We start from the raw sequence: 15,420 nt of genomic DNA on the forward strand, positions 1-15,420 counted from the left end.
ATTTAGGAAGCCTCAACTACACATGAGGCCCTGTGTAGTGAAACAGGGTGAATCTAAAGGTCACACTCACTGCCCTGTCAGAGTTCAGTCGAGTTGGAGAGATTTTTTTAACAGTACTCAGCAAATACAATCTAAAATTTGGCTGGAATAACAAAGGACAAGTACATGATCCCTGGAAAGCCTAGAACATGGGGTCCAGCCTGATCTAGGGACACTCTTGAGGAAAGGACATTTAAACTGAAGAAGTAGATGGTGACCAGATATAGCACAGCAGAGGGAGGAGAACCAGCCACAGCGCACACCAGATAGAGGGAAGAGCTCCACCTCAGTATACAATGACCTGCTAACACATACATTTAGTAACAGAAGTATGGTACATCCAATATGCTGCCTGCATCAAATGTTCACAGCACTTACTGCTGACTGACTGGTGAGAGAAACAAGACCACTAGAGAGAACTAAAAGTATTGAGAGACAAGACAGAAACTGACCAAATTTAGAACAAGAAATCTTGGTGCTGAAAACAGCATGAGAAGAAAAACGGCCCATAGAAAGCCAGTAGCCCCAAATGTAAGTGCCTATAACCGAAGTCCCTGGCACAAGCCTAGGACATTTCCATTCGTGTCCGCGAGAAGAGGTAAAAACAAAACAAAAAACTCCAGAAGTAGAAATTTTGAGAAAAAAATTCCTTTTGATTGGTTTCCAAGAAGGCAGAGGATCATGGCTATTTTTCCCTGATTAAGGCAGGCCAGAAGTTTTTCCATTAACCCCAAGGAATAAAAGGTACACTCCCTTAATCGTATTTTAAATAACAAGTGAGGTGATCTGAAATAATGGTAATTTATTTCCTTCCCTTAACACGGCATAATTACAGGGTACCGCAATGAGTAATCTACCTGACATCTAACATCTGATCCACACAAATAAACACAGGACAGGGAGCCAGTCACATATACCTATTGTGGACAAGAGACTAAAAAGGCCTCAGAAAAGTGGCAGCCCTCCTGGAAATGTTCACTCACAAGCTAGTTAAGGGAATAGGCAGGAGATTAGACTAGGGAAACTTTCTGTAACAGACATGTACTGGAACAGACATGTACTGGAACAGACAAAGAGTATGTTTGTCGGAGTTATCAGAAAATTTGCCATTTGTAGTCAAATGTCCCACCTTTTATAAATATCATTTAATGAGCCCCAAATATTTTCCAGAGAGTATACTAAATGCTTATCACATCTCTAATCCTCACCTCCACCTGTGAGCATGGTATGATTAATTTCATTTTACAGCTCAGAGCCTGAAGCTTGGAAAGGTTAAGAACTGTAACTTGCTTACTTTCACATGTGGCAACTTTTCTATCACATCACACAGTCTTCTCTCACCCCACAGTTACACTGAATTTCTAATAATCTTGGCAAACTTGGATGTAGCCACTAATAGTCCATCTGGTTAAACTTTCCCTGCCATATAGACCAAGAGCGCTGACAGGAGCAGGTTCTGAATGTCTATAGTTCTCTACAGGGGCTCAGAGGCAATAACCACAATCTTGACTTTGCATTTGTACTTAGATTTTTGTGCTACATTGTTTCAGAGGGGTTTTAAAAGGGGTCCACAGAGATTCCAACCTTCCACCTGGACTCCCAAATCACTCCTCAACAAATACACTTGATGCTTGACCTTGTAAGTTACCCTATGAGGAGGCACCACACCACACCAACCTTTATAATGTTATTCTCAATGATGGTTTTAGGATGACTGGTTCTGCTGAATCCACAGATGATCTTGCTACTACTTTATTAGGCCTGAAACTGTGAACATAATTTTCTTTGGTCAATATGCCTAAGCTCTATTCTCATTTCACACTCCACACTGGACCCAGAATGGTAAATTCTCTGGAATCTGGACAGAATCTATTAAAATTCTCAAATAATCATTATTGGGAAGAAAGCCTAAGAAAATGGAACTTGCGGGTGGCTCAGTGGGTTAAGCCTCTGCCTTCGGCTCAGGGCGTGATCCTAGGGTCCTGGGATCGAGCCCCGCATCGGGCTCTCTGCTCAGTAGGGAGCCTGCTTCCCTTCCTCTCTCTCTGCCTGCCTCTCTATCTACCTGTAATCTCTGTCAAATAAATAAATAAAATCTTAAAAAAAAAAAACAGAAGAAAATGGAACTTGCATTTTATAGTCAGCAAAAATATTCATCAGTACCCTTTGAAGTAAACACTTCAAACACAATGTCTTATGTCCACCTGTGGTACTCTTTGGGTCTTTGTATCCAGATCTGAGGTATAATGAGGTATGAGTTGCCTTTGGAAGTTAACAAATCTAGAACATAAACTTAATGCATAGAGGGCCCAACATAAATGGGTTCTTCCAAATGCTAAGAACTGAGAATTAAGACGAATTCTCTCAATGAAATTTCCTTTGTTGATGTGAAGGTATTAGTTCCTGCTCAAAACACGGTTAATGTGCCTCCAAATGATCTGCTAATTTTTTAGTAAAAACGAACTGAATTTAAAGTTGCCCCTTGAGATATGTTGATGTTAGTGGAAAAGGATACTCAATCTCACCTTCTAATAAATAATATGTAAGATTTATCAGCTGAGAGATTTTCAGCAAATACATGTGTTTGGTTCCTAAGGTTAGAGCAGTCAGCTATTTTAGCTCTACTGATTATGTCTCTTGAAACACACACATAATTTTTAACCCTTTTAGTTTTATAGAGCAAGCAAATTCCCATGCATATAGTCCTCACCACAAAAAAAATTTTGGTTATGTGGAGATTAAATCACGTTCCCCTTGTATAGCAATACCTACGGTAATTTCTACTGTAACACGGGATGCCTGGGAAATAGTTCCACTCACTCAACAGGTGTTCACAGAGAATCCAATGAGTGTAAGCCATACATCAGATGTTGTGGTCCTTGTTCTCGACATCCCCTGTTGTTATTTTTATATAAAGGCTTTGAATAAAACATCACATTTTGGGTTTCTTGAGCAAATAAAATTTATGGCAATCAATTTGACTTTAAGATTTCCTCCTTATAATAGGGATCTTTGATACTATTGCTATTCTCAACTATACCTTTGCCTCACTAGCTGTAGAATTTTTGCTAAAAGTTTTTGCCTAGTCCTGAAATGGCACAAATAAAGACACTGGGAACAGACAAAAGTCCAAGTCTTACAGAACAAAAGAGGAAAAGAAACAAGAAAAAGAGAATGATTCTAGAATGGCATTCACACTTCTTGATGTTAACACTCCTTTTGGGGGAAAAAAAAAAGACTCAGGACTTATAAAGAGGACATTATAATTGCTAGATCATCACTAATCCAATAGGAATACAAATGGTAAATGGTAGATCATATTTCATTTGGAAACCTTCACTGGCAGAAATTCTACCTTTAGAGTGCATAAGCCAAAAAAAAAAAAAAAAAAAGAAGAAGAAGAAGAAATTACTGCAGGCTCCAGAAAAACCCATTCTAACAAAAAGGCAGGGGGCGGGGAACAGGGAAAAGGAGAAGACAGCTTCCCAGAACTACTGTGTCCTGATTTCAAGGAGAAAAATTCTTTACAATCTAATCTGCAATTTGCTAACAAAATGAGCAGGAGGCATTAACCTTGATACTAACAAACTGGTCAGTTAATACTACCTTGTAGAATATGCCTTCATTTTTCCACCAAAGAAAATGATAAATAGTATAATGGAACACAACAAAACAGGGCAGAATCCCTGATACACTCTTAGGTAAAGGCAATGTGGTAAAAAGCCATAGAATTAACCTATCAGATACACCCAAACATTAAAATTGTTGCCTTGGAAGGACAATCCTAATATGATCAACATTTCTTAGTATTCTTATGTTAGTAAGACTTTCAGAGCCTATGCAAATTATTTTTAAATGTTGAGTTTATCTCCATTCAATAATGTTCCATCCACTCTACAATTTCATATTCAGAAGAGTAGTCTTGGCCCTTGAGAAGCTTACTGTCTAGAGAAGGGCACATAGGCATAGATACTTTCCTAATACCCTCAGCCCTTCCCCCGATGTCAGTTTATATTCTTGCATTATTGGTACATAGTGGTCTCCTTCACTAGACAGGTAGACACTCTGAGAGCAGAAACCATGTCAATTACCTTTGTACCACCTCCACAATGTCCCAGCAAAGGAATCTGTACAGACTGAGCATTTAACAAATGTTGGTTTAGGGAGAAAAGGTGTTTTTACTTATTAATTACACTGTGCTCAGTAAAACTCACCATAAGGCAGGTTTGCCTTAAAACCGAAGCAAGGACACTGAGTCACTGCAGTACCTAAATAAGCTTTCCTGCACCAGTCCACAAATCAACATTACACCGAGACCTGGGTTCTAGAGGTATAAGAGCAGAAGCCTGGCTCACCCCCAATTACTGTCTAAATGTTATTCGTCGATAAGAGCAAGGCATGTAAAACATTTGCATCTCTACGGATTACAAGGGAGAAATTTCACCTTCAAGAACTGATCGAGTCTACCAGCTAACCGAACTACTGTCTCACCCGATCAAGGCAATTTTGAAGCCACCGCAGGGAGTCCGGACAGTAATCATTATGTTCATTCCTACAGAGTTCATTATGATGGCTACCCAAGAGTAGAGTATCTGGAAAGATGCAACCTGTCATTAACCCAGGGTAATCCTGAATAGGAGCATTTACCTCCTGAATTCAGATAGCAAACTTCTTTATGCCTGGTAGTGACAGAATAAAGATACTAAGCATGAAAACCAGGTTGCACACAGTTGGCTGATTAGACCACAGAGCAGGCAAAAAAGAAAACAAAAGTTTCTGATTGCTTATCTTAATAATAGCGCATAAAAGATAACCTGTATGTCATCTTGCCATGATGCTTTGGAAATAATTTAAAAAATAAAAGTCCATTAAATGTTGCAGAGGATGATGTCGGCAACCAGGGAGTAGCAAGTATAATATTCGGAGCAGGCAATAACATTTATGTGGAAAAGGACAACTGAAATTGTCTATAAAGCCAGTTTACTACGCTCCACATTCATTTCAGGACCTGACCATATCTGGCACCAGGAAGCACGTAAGGTTGAACAACCAGAGAGAACAAAAATTCAGATCACAGCTCTATAGAGAGAGCTATAGAGATAGTCTAAGAGATATCTCTATAGAGATAGTCTACAGAGATAAGACTAGAACTATGTTGTCTAAGAAGGTAACCACTTGCCATGTGTGGCTCTTTAACTAAAAAAATCAATGAAAATTTAAAAATCAGTTTCTTAGTTATAATAGCTATATTTCAAGTGCTCCCAGCTACATGTGGCTAGTGGTTATCATATCGGACAGGGGATACATAGAATATTTCCATCACTGTTCTACTGACAAAGTTAGATTTGCAAGTGGACATTCCTATTGCTCAGACAGACCTGATGAGAAATTCAGAACCAAGCCAATAGTCTTATTCGTCAAGAACCACTGATACTTCCAGGGCTGTTTATTTTATTAGATGTGTCCATAAATTACAGACATTTGGGGATATACAGAAAGTCTGGACATCCTTATCAACAAAAGATCTTCCTCCTTCTCTATTCCTTCTCTTTCCCCTTAATATAGGGAAAAGCAGAAAAAGAAAAATGGGAGGGGATCAGAACCTTCTTAAGTCTCTCTTATCCAAAAAGTTGCATGAATTGCCAAAAACAGATTTTTAGAAGCACCTACTTCCCCTTCCCTTCCTCCTTTAAATAAAATACTAAAGGCAAATGAAAACAAACATACGAAACACAGGAGAAAGAGAGGAATTCAAGAAAACTACTCGGAACAAAACAGATAGCTATCCTAAATTACTGCTCTAAGATGCCTAAGGGAAAAGTGCTGCAAATGAAGAACATTTCCAAAAATACACAGTGGGCACAATTCAACAGATCCACATTAATTTAGAACATTACCACTTCCTAAGAGGCCAAATGGTCTGCTACTAACAATTTAAAGTATTGGGTTTTCTTTTTTTTTTTAAAGATTTTTTATTTATTTATTTGACAGAGAGAGAGATCACAAGTAGGCAGAGAAGCAGGCAGAGAGAGAGAGGGAAGCAGGCTCCCTGCTGAGCAGAGAGCCCGATCGATGTGGGGCTCGATCCCAGGACCCTGGGATCATGACCTGAGCCGAAGGCAGAGGCTTTAACCCACTGAGCCACCCAGGCGCCCCAAGTATTGGGTTTTCATCAAGAGCACACCCTGGTTCAATTGTCTAACTCCTGGGCAAAAAACAAAAACAAAAACAGAAACAAACCAGTCATCTACATCAGCTTCCATCTGTGGCTTCTGTAAATTCCTGAAGTCATCTGGTTCTAAGACAGAAGCTATGTCTGATAGTGAAATTAAAGTCAACTATGCTACTTAGATCCCAGTTATTAGAAATTCTCTGTATATGGTATTTTAAAAGTAAAGTAAAATATACTTCTGGATTTAGAGTAGACAGTTGCAATTATATTTGAGAAAAGCAAATGAAGATTCACTCAAGAACCAGGAAAAAGAAAACCAGTCATTTTCAGACACTGGATTCTATTCAAACACTTATTCTATCAGTGTTTAAATATTTGCCTGCTACTTTGCCATGCTACTGCTCTGTACCACACAGAGGAAAATTTGGTATCTCCGTGACAAAACAGTTGGAATGCAAGCTAAAATTTAATCCCCACATGGAAACAACAAAACTGGTACTCTATCAGCTTAAGCAATGAATAGCTTATATATTTTGGGGAAGGGAGTTGCAAGAAAAAACTTAAAATGCAAGCCTTAAAGCCCTTCTTCTAAAGGCATGATGTTGCCATCCCGAAAATTACAGCCCTGGGGAGGAGGGGTGGCTATGAGACAATGCTAAAAGATGGAGTACCCAGGGATTTGAGAAGCCAGTCAAAGCTGCTGCTCCATGTCATCATGATGAAAGAAATGCACAAGAACCAGACCTCTCCTTTCCACACCCAGCACAAGCCAGCCTCCAGGAGATGTTCAGTAGCAGTTACCATCACAAGTTAGAAAGCCTCATGGTCCCCCCCTCCCCGTTCCCTAGCTTTGTCCTCTATGGTGCACTCAGTGTTTATCTCCTCCTTCAAGCTCTCAGTATTTCGGAATAGAAAAGGAAGGAAGGAATGTCTTGACCCTCTGCCCTTGGAAAGGTTGCACTCTTCGGTCACTTTAACTCATACCCTTCGGAGGAGAAACTGTCCTTATTAAACAGAAATCACCAATGCACCTAAGTAAGGTGGGGAGGTGTTCATTTAAACCTGGACAACTCCTATTCCTATTGCTAGGACAGTGTCATCGGTAACTGTTCAAGTGAGCATGAGAAAATTAAAGGTCTCTAAGCCAAGAAAGCAGTGAGGGTCAGAAAGGCAGCTGATCTGAAAGCTACCAAATCTGCAAAATCTGTTCCCCATTTCACGCACCCACAGTTCTACAGAATATGTAAATACCACCGGCAAACTGCTAGGGGGTCACAAGCACTCCACACCGCGTGCACACAGTTTGTCAATGTGCCACAGAGGATGTGGGAAATAGGGGCTGGTTCCAACCAAAGGGTAGAGCTAATGCATACCTTTTGGTCTTCTGGAATTTCCATTCTTTTGCTGTTCCTCTTCCTCGTTAATGGTGAATAAACCAAGGGGAATTGGCCTTGCACTGGTCTTCTTCAGTCTCTCTTGTCGGATAGCTGTAGCAGATCCAGGCATACCGCGGCTACTAGTTCTTTTAATTATTATTATATTAAAAATATATGCTTATGTAATTGCAGCTCCCAGGAAGCTGCTAGTTTCTAAGCGGCCGGTTCATTTGAGCACTTGTAATAGATCCCCTATGGGTAAACAGTGTGCAAACAGCTGACAGATACTACCAGCCACTTGGCAACTGAGGCCCTACAGTTCCCCTCACCTAGCAGCAGCCCCCCCACCTCCCCTCTGCGCCCCCTCCCACTTACTCCCCCTGGCCTGTGGCTGGCTGGAGCCCGCTGCTTGCACACGCGCTCCCCACACACGCACGCGCACTCTCCTTCCGGAAAAGCCCCAGGAAAGGCACGCAGGGTCAGCTGCCTCCGTCCGCTGCCTAACCTGTGCAGTCAGATCCCGGCTCTCCCCCGACGCGGCACCTGTCCCCAGGCTTGTCCCCCGCCGCGGCACCGTAAGCTGTTCCGCACACGGCACAGAGGGGAAGCGGCGAGATGCCGCTGTGCACAGTTGCCCTGACAACCCTGACCTGTCCGGATCCAGGAGTGGGAGCGGCTCTACGAGCGTCCGGCACCGCCGGCAGCCGCCGGCTCCGGTCGGGAACTCACCATAGCGGGCAGGAGCCCAGGGAGGGAGGCGGCCAGGACGCTGCGAGGCTCCTTCTTCCTCTCCTCTCTGCTCCCGCCCAGCTCTGCCCGCACCCGCGGCAGGACAGTGCACCCGCCGGGACAGGGCCAGGGACTCGAGGCAAGAAGACTTCTTCTTTGTTGAGGGGCCGGGTTTTCAATTGGGACAATGTTTGCAAGTCCCTGGATGAAGGAAGGAAGGCCTCGCTGGACCCGCACGGCTCACTCCGCACTCAGTCACACAGCTCAGCCCTGCAGGCGTCCCTGCGACCCCAGAGTCGCAGGGAACCACCAGGCAGGAGGATGGCACGGCCCTGCACCTGAGACGTTCCAGGGAGGGCAGGCAGGGGGAGAACCCGGCCTCTTCTCCCAGAACCGGCAGTCTGGAATACCCCGAGTGCGAGCCCAGTCGAAAGGAAACTACAGTCCATCAAGGAAAAACAATCCGCCCCACCACATCCAGGCTACTCCCCCTGCAATTCCACCGGCCCTGGGCCAGTCACTCCGCGCCCAGCGGAGCAATCCTCAACACTTGACCCACTTTTAGTTCTTTTTCGGATTGTTTTCTCCGAAGCATACAATCATGTGATATTGTTTTCTCCTGAAATGAGCTTTCTCACTTAAGACTCTCCAGACTCTCCACTTCTAGGCTGCCTGAAATGTATGCTGTATGTGGGGGGGAAAATTTCAATTTATAGTGACACTGACAAATGCCAACTGCCAAATTAAGAAACTAATTTTTGTTGGTTTTGCTTCTTAATCAAAATCAAGTCTGCTTAAAAAGTCCAAAGTCATCTTCCCACTCCAGACCACTCTCCTACTTCTCCTCTCAATACTTAATCTACTCACCCATGAGAGGACCCTGAGGATTCTATGAACAGTACACTGTCTAAATCCTTTGAATGGAAGAGTAACTGTTGACAATTCACTTAACTTTTCTTGGTGCCTTAATTTTTGCTGTAAAATTGAGGTGATCATTTACCTTCCAGGATTGGGGAAAGGATTAAATGAGCTTAGTGGTAGCAAGAAGAAGTCCTTATAAAAAGCAAAGGCAGGTGATATGTATAAGAATCATTTTTTTTTTCTATTTTCACTCATCTTTTTTTTTTAATTTTTTATTTTTTTCAGCATAACAGTATTCATTATTTTTGCTCCACACCCAGTGCTCCATGCAATCCGTGCCCTCTACAATACCCACCACCTGGTGCCCCCAACCTCCCACCCCCCACCCCTTCAAAATTCTCAGATCGTTTTTCAGTCCATAGTCTCTCATGGTTCACCTCCCCTTCCAATTTCCCTCAACTCCCTTCTCCTCTCCATCTCCCCTTGTCCTCCATGCTATTTGTTATGCTCCACAAATAAGTGAAACCATATGATAATTGACTCTCTCTGCTTGACTTATTTCACTCAGCATAATCTCTTCCAGTCCCGTCCATGTTGCTACAAAACTTGGGTATTCATCCTTTCTTTTTTCTTTTTCTTTTTTTTTTTTTTTTACAGCTTTATAAACATATATTTTTATCCCCAGGGGTACAGGTCTGCGAATCGCCAGGTTTACACATTTCATAGCACTCATCATAGCACATACCCTCCCCAATGTCCATATCCCCAAGGAATCATTTAAAAAAAAAAATAATCTCTATTCCCAACATGGGGCTCGAACTCACAATCCCAGGATCAAGAGTCACATACTCTTCCAACTGAGCCAGCCAGATACCTCCCTGTTTTTACTTTTTATAATCTGTTCTAAGTAGCCCATTTTTGCTTCATATTTAAGGTGTTTCCAGTTCAACTATCAACTTTATCAAAGAACAGTTCTATTTTTTTAATCTACTAATATTGCCCAGGCCACTGCAGGAGACATACTAGCAAATGTACTGAGCAAATGTACTCTGGGGAAATAAAAACATCAAAACGATAGAAATCTTTCCCTCAAAGACTGAGGAGATTTAATTAAGGTTAACAGGCATTAGATGTATAGATTGGGGAAATGCTGAAAATTTCAGATATTAAGTTTACTTAAAATCATAGTCACCTATGTGATCGGTATTTGATATAAAAGTGAATGGGGCTGAAGAACTGAGCGGGTCTGAGAAAGCATCTACATCAGCATTTTTCATGCAAGGAAAACCGAGGCCCGAGAGGTAAAATTCCTTGCCCAGGTCAAATCTTAGCTGGCAGCAAGAGTGAACATTTAGATCTCCTTCTCCATAGTTCAGTGCTTCTGCTTATGATGAACATTTGGCCTACACAGTTTAGAATCCTAGATCCCTCTCTCCAGCCTCTACAGAGGTGGCAAGATGTGAAGGAAGGAAAGGAGGAACCATGCTTAGAACATGCAAGATCCTATTGTTCAAGAAATAAATGGTGGATACCATATAGTTCCATAATTCTACTCAGTAATTTTATTTGGTAATTCTATTTCTGAATTGAAGATGATTTATTATTTCTTATTTCTTTAATCAGGTGATCAAGAAACATAGTCCAATATTACCATACACGTATTTATGGAAATCTTTTCAAATCTAGTTGTTTCTTTTACCTTCCAGAGAATCAGGTTAGTACTTACAATGGCAACATACACACACACATGGCTGAAACTACCTTTTGGCAGAAAAAGTAAAAAGCTACGTTTCAAATGACAAATTTCATTCAAAAATGTTCCTTACCCAAATAAAGCTAATAGCTTCTGACCATCTCCATGAAATTTAACAAAAGTAAAGAAAGAGATAAAGCTAAGGAAAAGGGGATCTCTTCCTTCATCGTCCACATAAAACATTGAGAGGATTAACATTTTATGAAATATCTTAGGAGGACAACGAAACACCTTTCTAAGAGTGGCTTTGAAAAAGCAAAAGGAAAGCTGAAATTCAAATGACTTCTGCAGAAGATGTACATTCCTTTACTTTCAAGGATGGCCTGGATGGCTTTAAAGCTTTTCAGCAAAGCAAAGGCTTCATAGCCTTTACCTTGTCTGGGTAAGATATCAAAAAGGAGTCCCCCCCTTGAGGTCTGTGGAACCGGAGATCACAGGACAGCCCCTCTGGGACACAGAGGACCGAAACTGAGCCCACCTCACTAGGCAATCACTAGTTCTCCTGTTAACTGCAGTGGACTATCCCCTCAAATGACAAAGATGGCATTCTTCACGCTCTAGCATAAGAAGTTTCACGGAGAATTTTGATTAGTATCAAAATGTGGAAGTCACCAAAATGGCTGTTTTGAAAATTATGCTTAAACCATCTACAGGGAAATGAAAGCCTAATCAAAGGAGGCCAAAAGTCACCACCGTCCTACAGCCCATGGGCAGGCATGGGGTCAAGAATTCCATTATCTAGGAACATCTCCAACTTTGTCAGATGCTGTGCGAGGTGCGTTAGATAGGTCACCTGTGTTAGTCATAACAGCATGGGGGAGAGGAGTCATCACCTGACAGGTCAGGAAACAGAGGCTCACAGAGGTTAAAGTCCCCCAGCTAGTTAAGTCACTGAGTCAGGATTAAACCATGGCCCATCTGCTCTGAGGCTAAGATGCTTTTGTCCAGCTGCCTTGTAAATCCTGACTGCAACAGTGACTAGCTGTGTCCCAGTCACAGCTGTGACCAGTCACAGAGAAGCAAACAGCCCCAAGATCAAATAATCATAATAAAGGAGGCTTTTTTTTTTCCTATCCATGAAGTACACATTTAAGACATAAATACATTTGAGATTAGTTTCTTAAATGCTCAAACCCCGTCTTTAAATGGATATAGGTGTTTAACTCTTATTTAATTTCAGGAACACTGGGGCTGAACCCCTGCAGAAGCATGGGCTTCCAGTCTTCTCCCTTTCATACTCAGACTCCAAACTAAAGCAGATGTGGAAAGGGGATGACAAAGCCTTAAAGTAAAAGGAATCCTATTCTGAATTCCTGAGCTCTTCCTCAGAACTAATAAGTGCTTTCAATTGGATGTGGCCTTGAACATCACTTGCGGGTACAGTCCCCATGGGAACTGGCGTATGTAGACTTCCAAGAGTCAGTGAGGTTTTGCAATGGTTTTAATTGTTATAATTATTATTTTTAATAATAAAATAATTATTATTTTAATGATTTTTAATGGAGGCTTGGTACAAAGTTGTAAGAAATGAGATATTACCTAGTGAGAAAAGGTAGATTTTTAAACTAAACTCACTTTATAGAGAGAAAAATGTTCCCAATGTAATCATTAAATATAGTGACAACTGTAAGTGGAAATGATACCACTCATCCATTATTAATGAAACAGGTCACTAGGCTGTTGAGCAACTGCTGTCCCCACCAATTCCCACCCCCAGCCCCACTCCCTTAGTACACAATGAATTTGTGTCTGTCCTTCTTACCCTGGCTGCCGGGCCCCTCTGGCCTGTCTCCAGCTATGAGGCAGGTGAATAGGAAACAGTCAAACTAACTGCTTGGTAGGGGAAGTCATCTCCTGATTGGACCTTCCTGTCACAACGTTCTAGGAGACTAAACACAGGCTGCTTTATTGTATGTCTGTCTTTATGACCGTAAGACTAGAAAATAGCATACAGTCCATGAATGAATCTAAGACTATCCTCCTGCAAAGAGCAATCTGTTTAAGCAGTGAGAAGCATACCTAGACTCTCCCTTCTAAAAGCCTAGGGAGCTTTACAAAAACATCCCTGAAATGGAAAAGAGCCTGACTGGTACTCATCAAGGACTGTAGCTGAAAACAGAAATCACTACTGCTGGATTTGAATGGACAGTCGCTGGTAAATTACAGTTTTATAGGGGCGCCTGGGTGGCTCAGTGGGTTAAGCCGCTGCCTTCGGCTCAGATCATGATCTCAGGGTCCTGGGATCGAGTCCCGCATCGGGCTCTCTGCTCAGCAGGGAGCCTGCTTCCCTCTCTCTCTCTCTCTCTCTCTGCCTCTCCATCTACTTGTGATCTCTCTGTCAAATAAATAAATAAAATCTTTAAAAAAAAAATTACAGTTTTATACACATATAAGTTAGTTACTTTTCAGCAGGGCCCAGAAGTGCTAAAAGGTCTTATTTCTACATTATGATTAACACACAGGAGCTGATTAATTCCTCAAAACTACTGGACTTCAGTAATCTTTTAAATATTTAATGCATTAACCCCTGCTCCCGCCACCAAGGTAAGCTGCAATTTACTTCTAGTAGCAGTTTTGGAAATCTGCATTTTAATGCAATATTTAAAAGAAAAGAAAACCTTCATAGGGTTTGAAAACACAAAGCCAGCACAGGTTGACTGTGGAATCAAACAGCCCCTGAGAACAAAGGGTGCCAGCTGGTTCTCTGCCATGGTCTTCTCGAAGTTAGAGGGCTCCCTTAGAGTTTCCTAGAATGAGGACGCTTCCTCATGGCAGTTTTGACAATAAAGGCATAATGTCCCGCCATCTTGCAGCATTATACAGAGCTTCCAATGAGCTGCTGGACAAAGAAGTACAGCAAAAGAAGGACTGACCCTTTGAAAGGAAAATAAAAAGGCAGGTTCGCTTTGATCTTTATTTTACCACCTTTTGTTAACAGGCACTAAGAAAAACAGTAAATACTACTCTAGCAGTGGCATGCCAGCAACCAAGAAGTCCAAGGTCCCTGCCGTGCCTTTTATAACATTTCCATAAATCTCTGCTGTGTGGTGAGCACTTTGTGGTGCCAGCAGAGCCCATTTTCCCATGTCTGCCCCACTGCAAAAAAATTTTAAACCCTGAGGATTCACTTATCTGAACATAAGGTATGGATACCAAGCTTTAAAACTCCTTCCTAAACATTAGGGATCACTAGCTAAGTCGCTAATATTATAAAATGCCACATTAAACTTGGAACCCAGGAACCTAGGTTAGAATGTCCTCAGGCTGTTCTAACGTTCATTATTCCCACTGCTGATACCTAATGTACACTGCATGAACTGCTGAATTCCTGGGCACGAGTTAGGATGGGCACACATCCTCTCCTCTAATAGTGACACCCTTGGGAGGTTATAAATCCAATTTTACAGATTCAAAAGGAGGCAAAGAAATCAATTGCTGGGTTCAACAGAAGAATCAGACAGAGAGCCAGGCCTGTGTATCTCCGTTACCTGACCTATCATTGGTCTGTGAGCAGTTACAGATTTAGTTTTATTTTTTTGAGCCACACCACTAGAAAGGTAAGGAAACTGAGGAACTGTGGCCCCCTGTCTTGCTTTAGGAGGCAGAAATCATGTCAAAGGTGCAAGGGGGGGGGGTGGTTTGGGCAATGACATCAGAGGGGAGGCAGTAGGCAAATCATACAAGGTTCTCCCACATAACAGAGGCAGGGGAGGGGGCATTCAGGAGTGTTGATAATGAAATGTTTGATCCAGACCGGCCAGTCTGGTGGAGGATGGGTTGAAAAGGAGGAGTGAGACTTACGAAAAACCAGTTCCCTAAGTTCTCTGCCCAGGTGGAGAAAAGTGTCTCACGCGGTGACTGTGGGGATAGAAGGCCAAAAAAGGAAAATGAGCACTCACTTGTGTTTGTTTTTCAAACAGGCAGGCCCTAGCAGCGTGGAAGACTTATTTCAGGGGGATGAGCATGGACACCGAGTTGCTGCCAAAGCCCAGATGAGTGTGGACAAGTGGGCAACGGGAAGGAAAGGTGGTGTTTTATTAAAGATTTAGAGGAGAACGAGGGTTTTATATCTGTAGGTAAAACAGAGAGATGGCTAGACTCAGGGCCAAAATCATCAACAAATCAAAATAATGGGCTATCGCTAAAAAAGACTTAGTAACGATAAATAAGAACCCCTCTTTTTAAGTCCAGCTGCACAGGCACAGAAGACAACCCAGCCAAGCTTCAGGAGCTGCACAGAAGGAGGGTGCGTGGACAGCGAGCTCTCGACATACGATCGGCGTGATGAGGCAGTGAAAGTTTTAACAGTATCACAGGTGGTATCAGCAGATGTCCAGCTCGCTGAGTAAGCGGAAGAGCCTTCTCTGCTTGGGGGTCCTCAGATCACATTGCCTGAACTAGGTATTTCAATAGGGGGATAAATTAGAACACACTCGAAAGAGAGCAGCCTAGGACCTGTCAAAATTCTAGGTTATAATACAGGAGATCAT

The 15,420-nt window shown here is 42.2% G+C and overlaps 1 protein-coding gene across 7 annotated transcripts in view; it reads right to left on the minus strand.

Annotated features, from left to right (window-relative positions):
• The window catches only part of MAP7 (microtubule associated protein 7), a 171,618-nt gene that overhangs the window by 140,203 nt on the left and 15,995 nt on the right, over positions 1-15,420 (minus strand). Inside the window, exon 1 of one of the 7 annotated variants that reach the window (XM_047734730.1) lies at positions 7,585-8,278. The exons of 3 other annotated variants lie outside the window; for them this stretch is intronic. In XM_047734730.1, the coding sequence (XP_047590686.1) occupies positions 7,585-7,717 (133 nt within the window). In that variant the 5' untranslated portion in view covers positions 7,718-8,278. Of the gene's footprint in view, positions 1-7,584; positions 8,279-15,420 lie in introns of those variants that run through there. 3 more of the 7 variants (XM_047734725.1, XM_047734731.1, XM_047734727.1) reach the window with 3 other exon arrangements.

The sequence above is a fragment of the Lutra lutra genome, chromosome 6 (genome assembly GCF_902655055.1).
Source record: "Lutra lutra chromosome 6, mLutLut1.2, whole genome shotgun sequence".
Classification (NCBI taxonomy): Eukaryota; Metazoa; Chordata; class Mammalia; order Carnivora; family Mustelidae; genus Lutra; species Lutra lutra.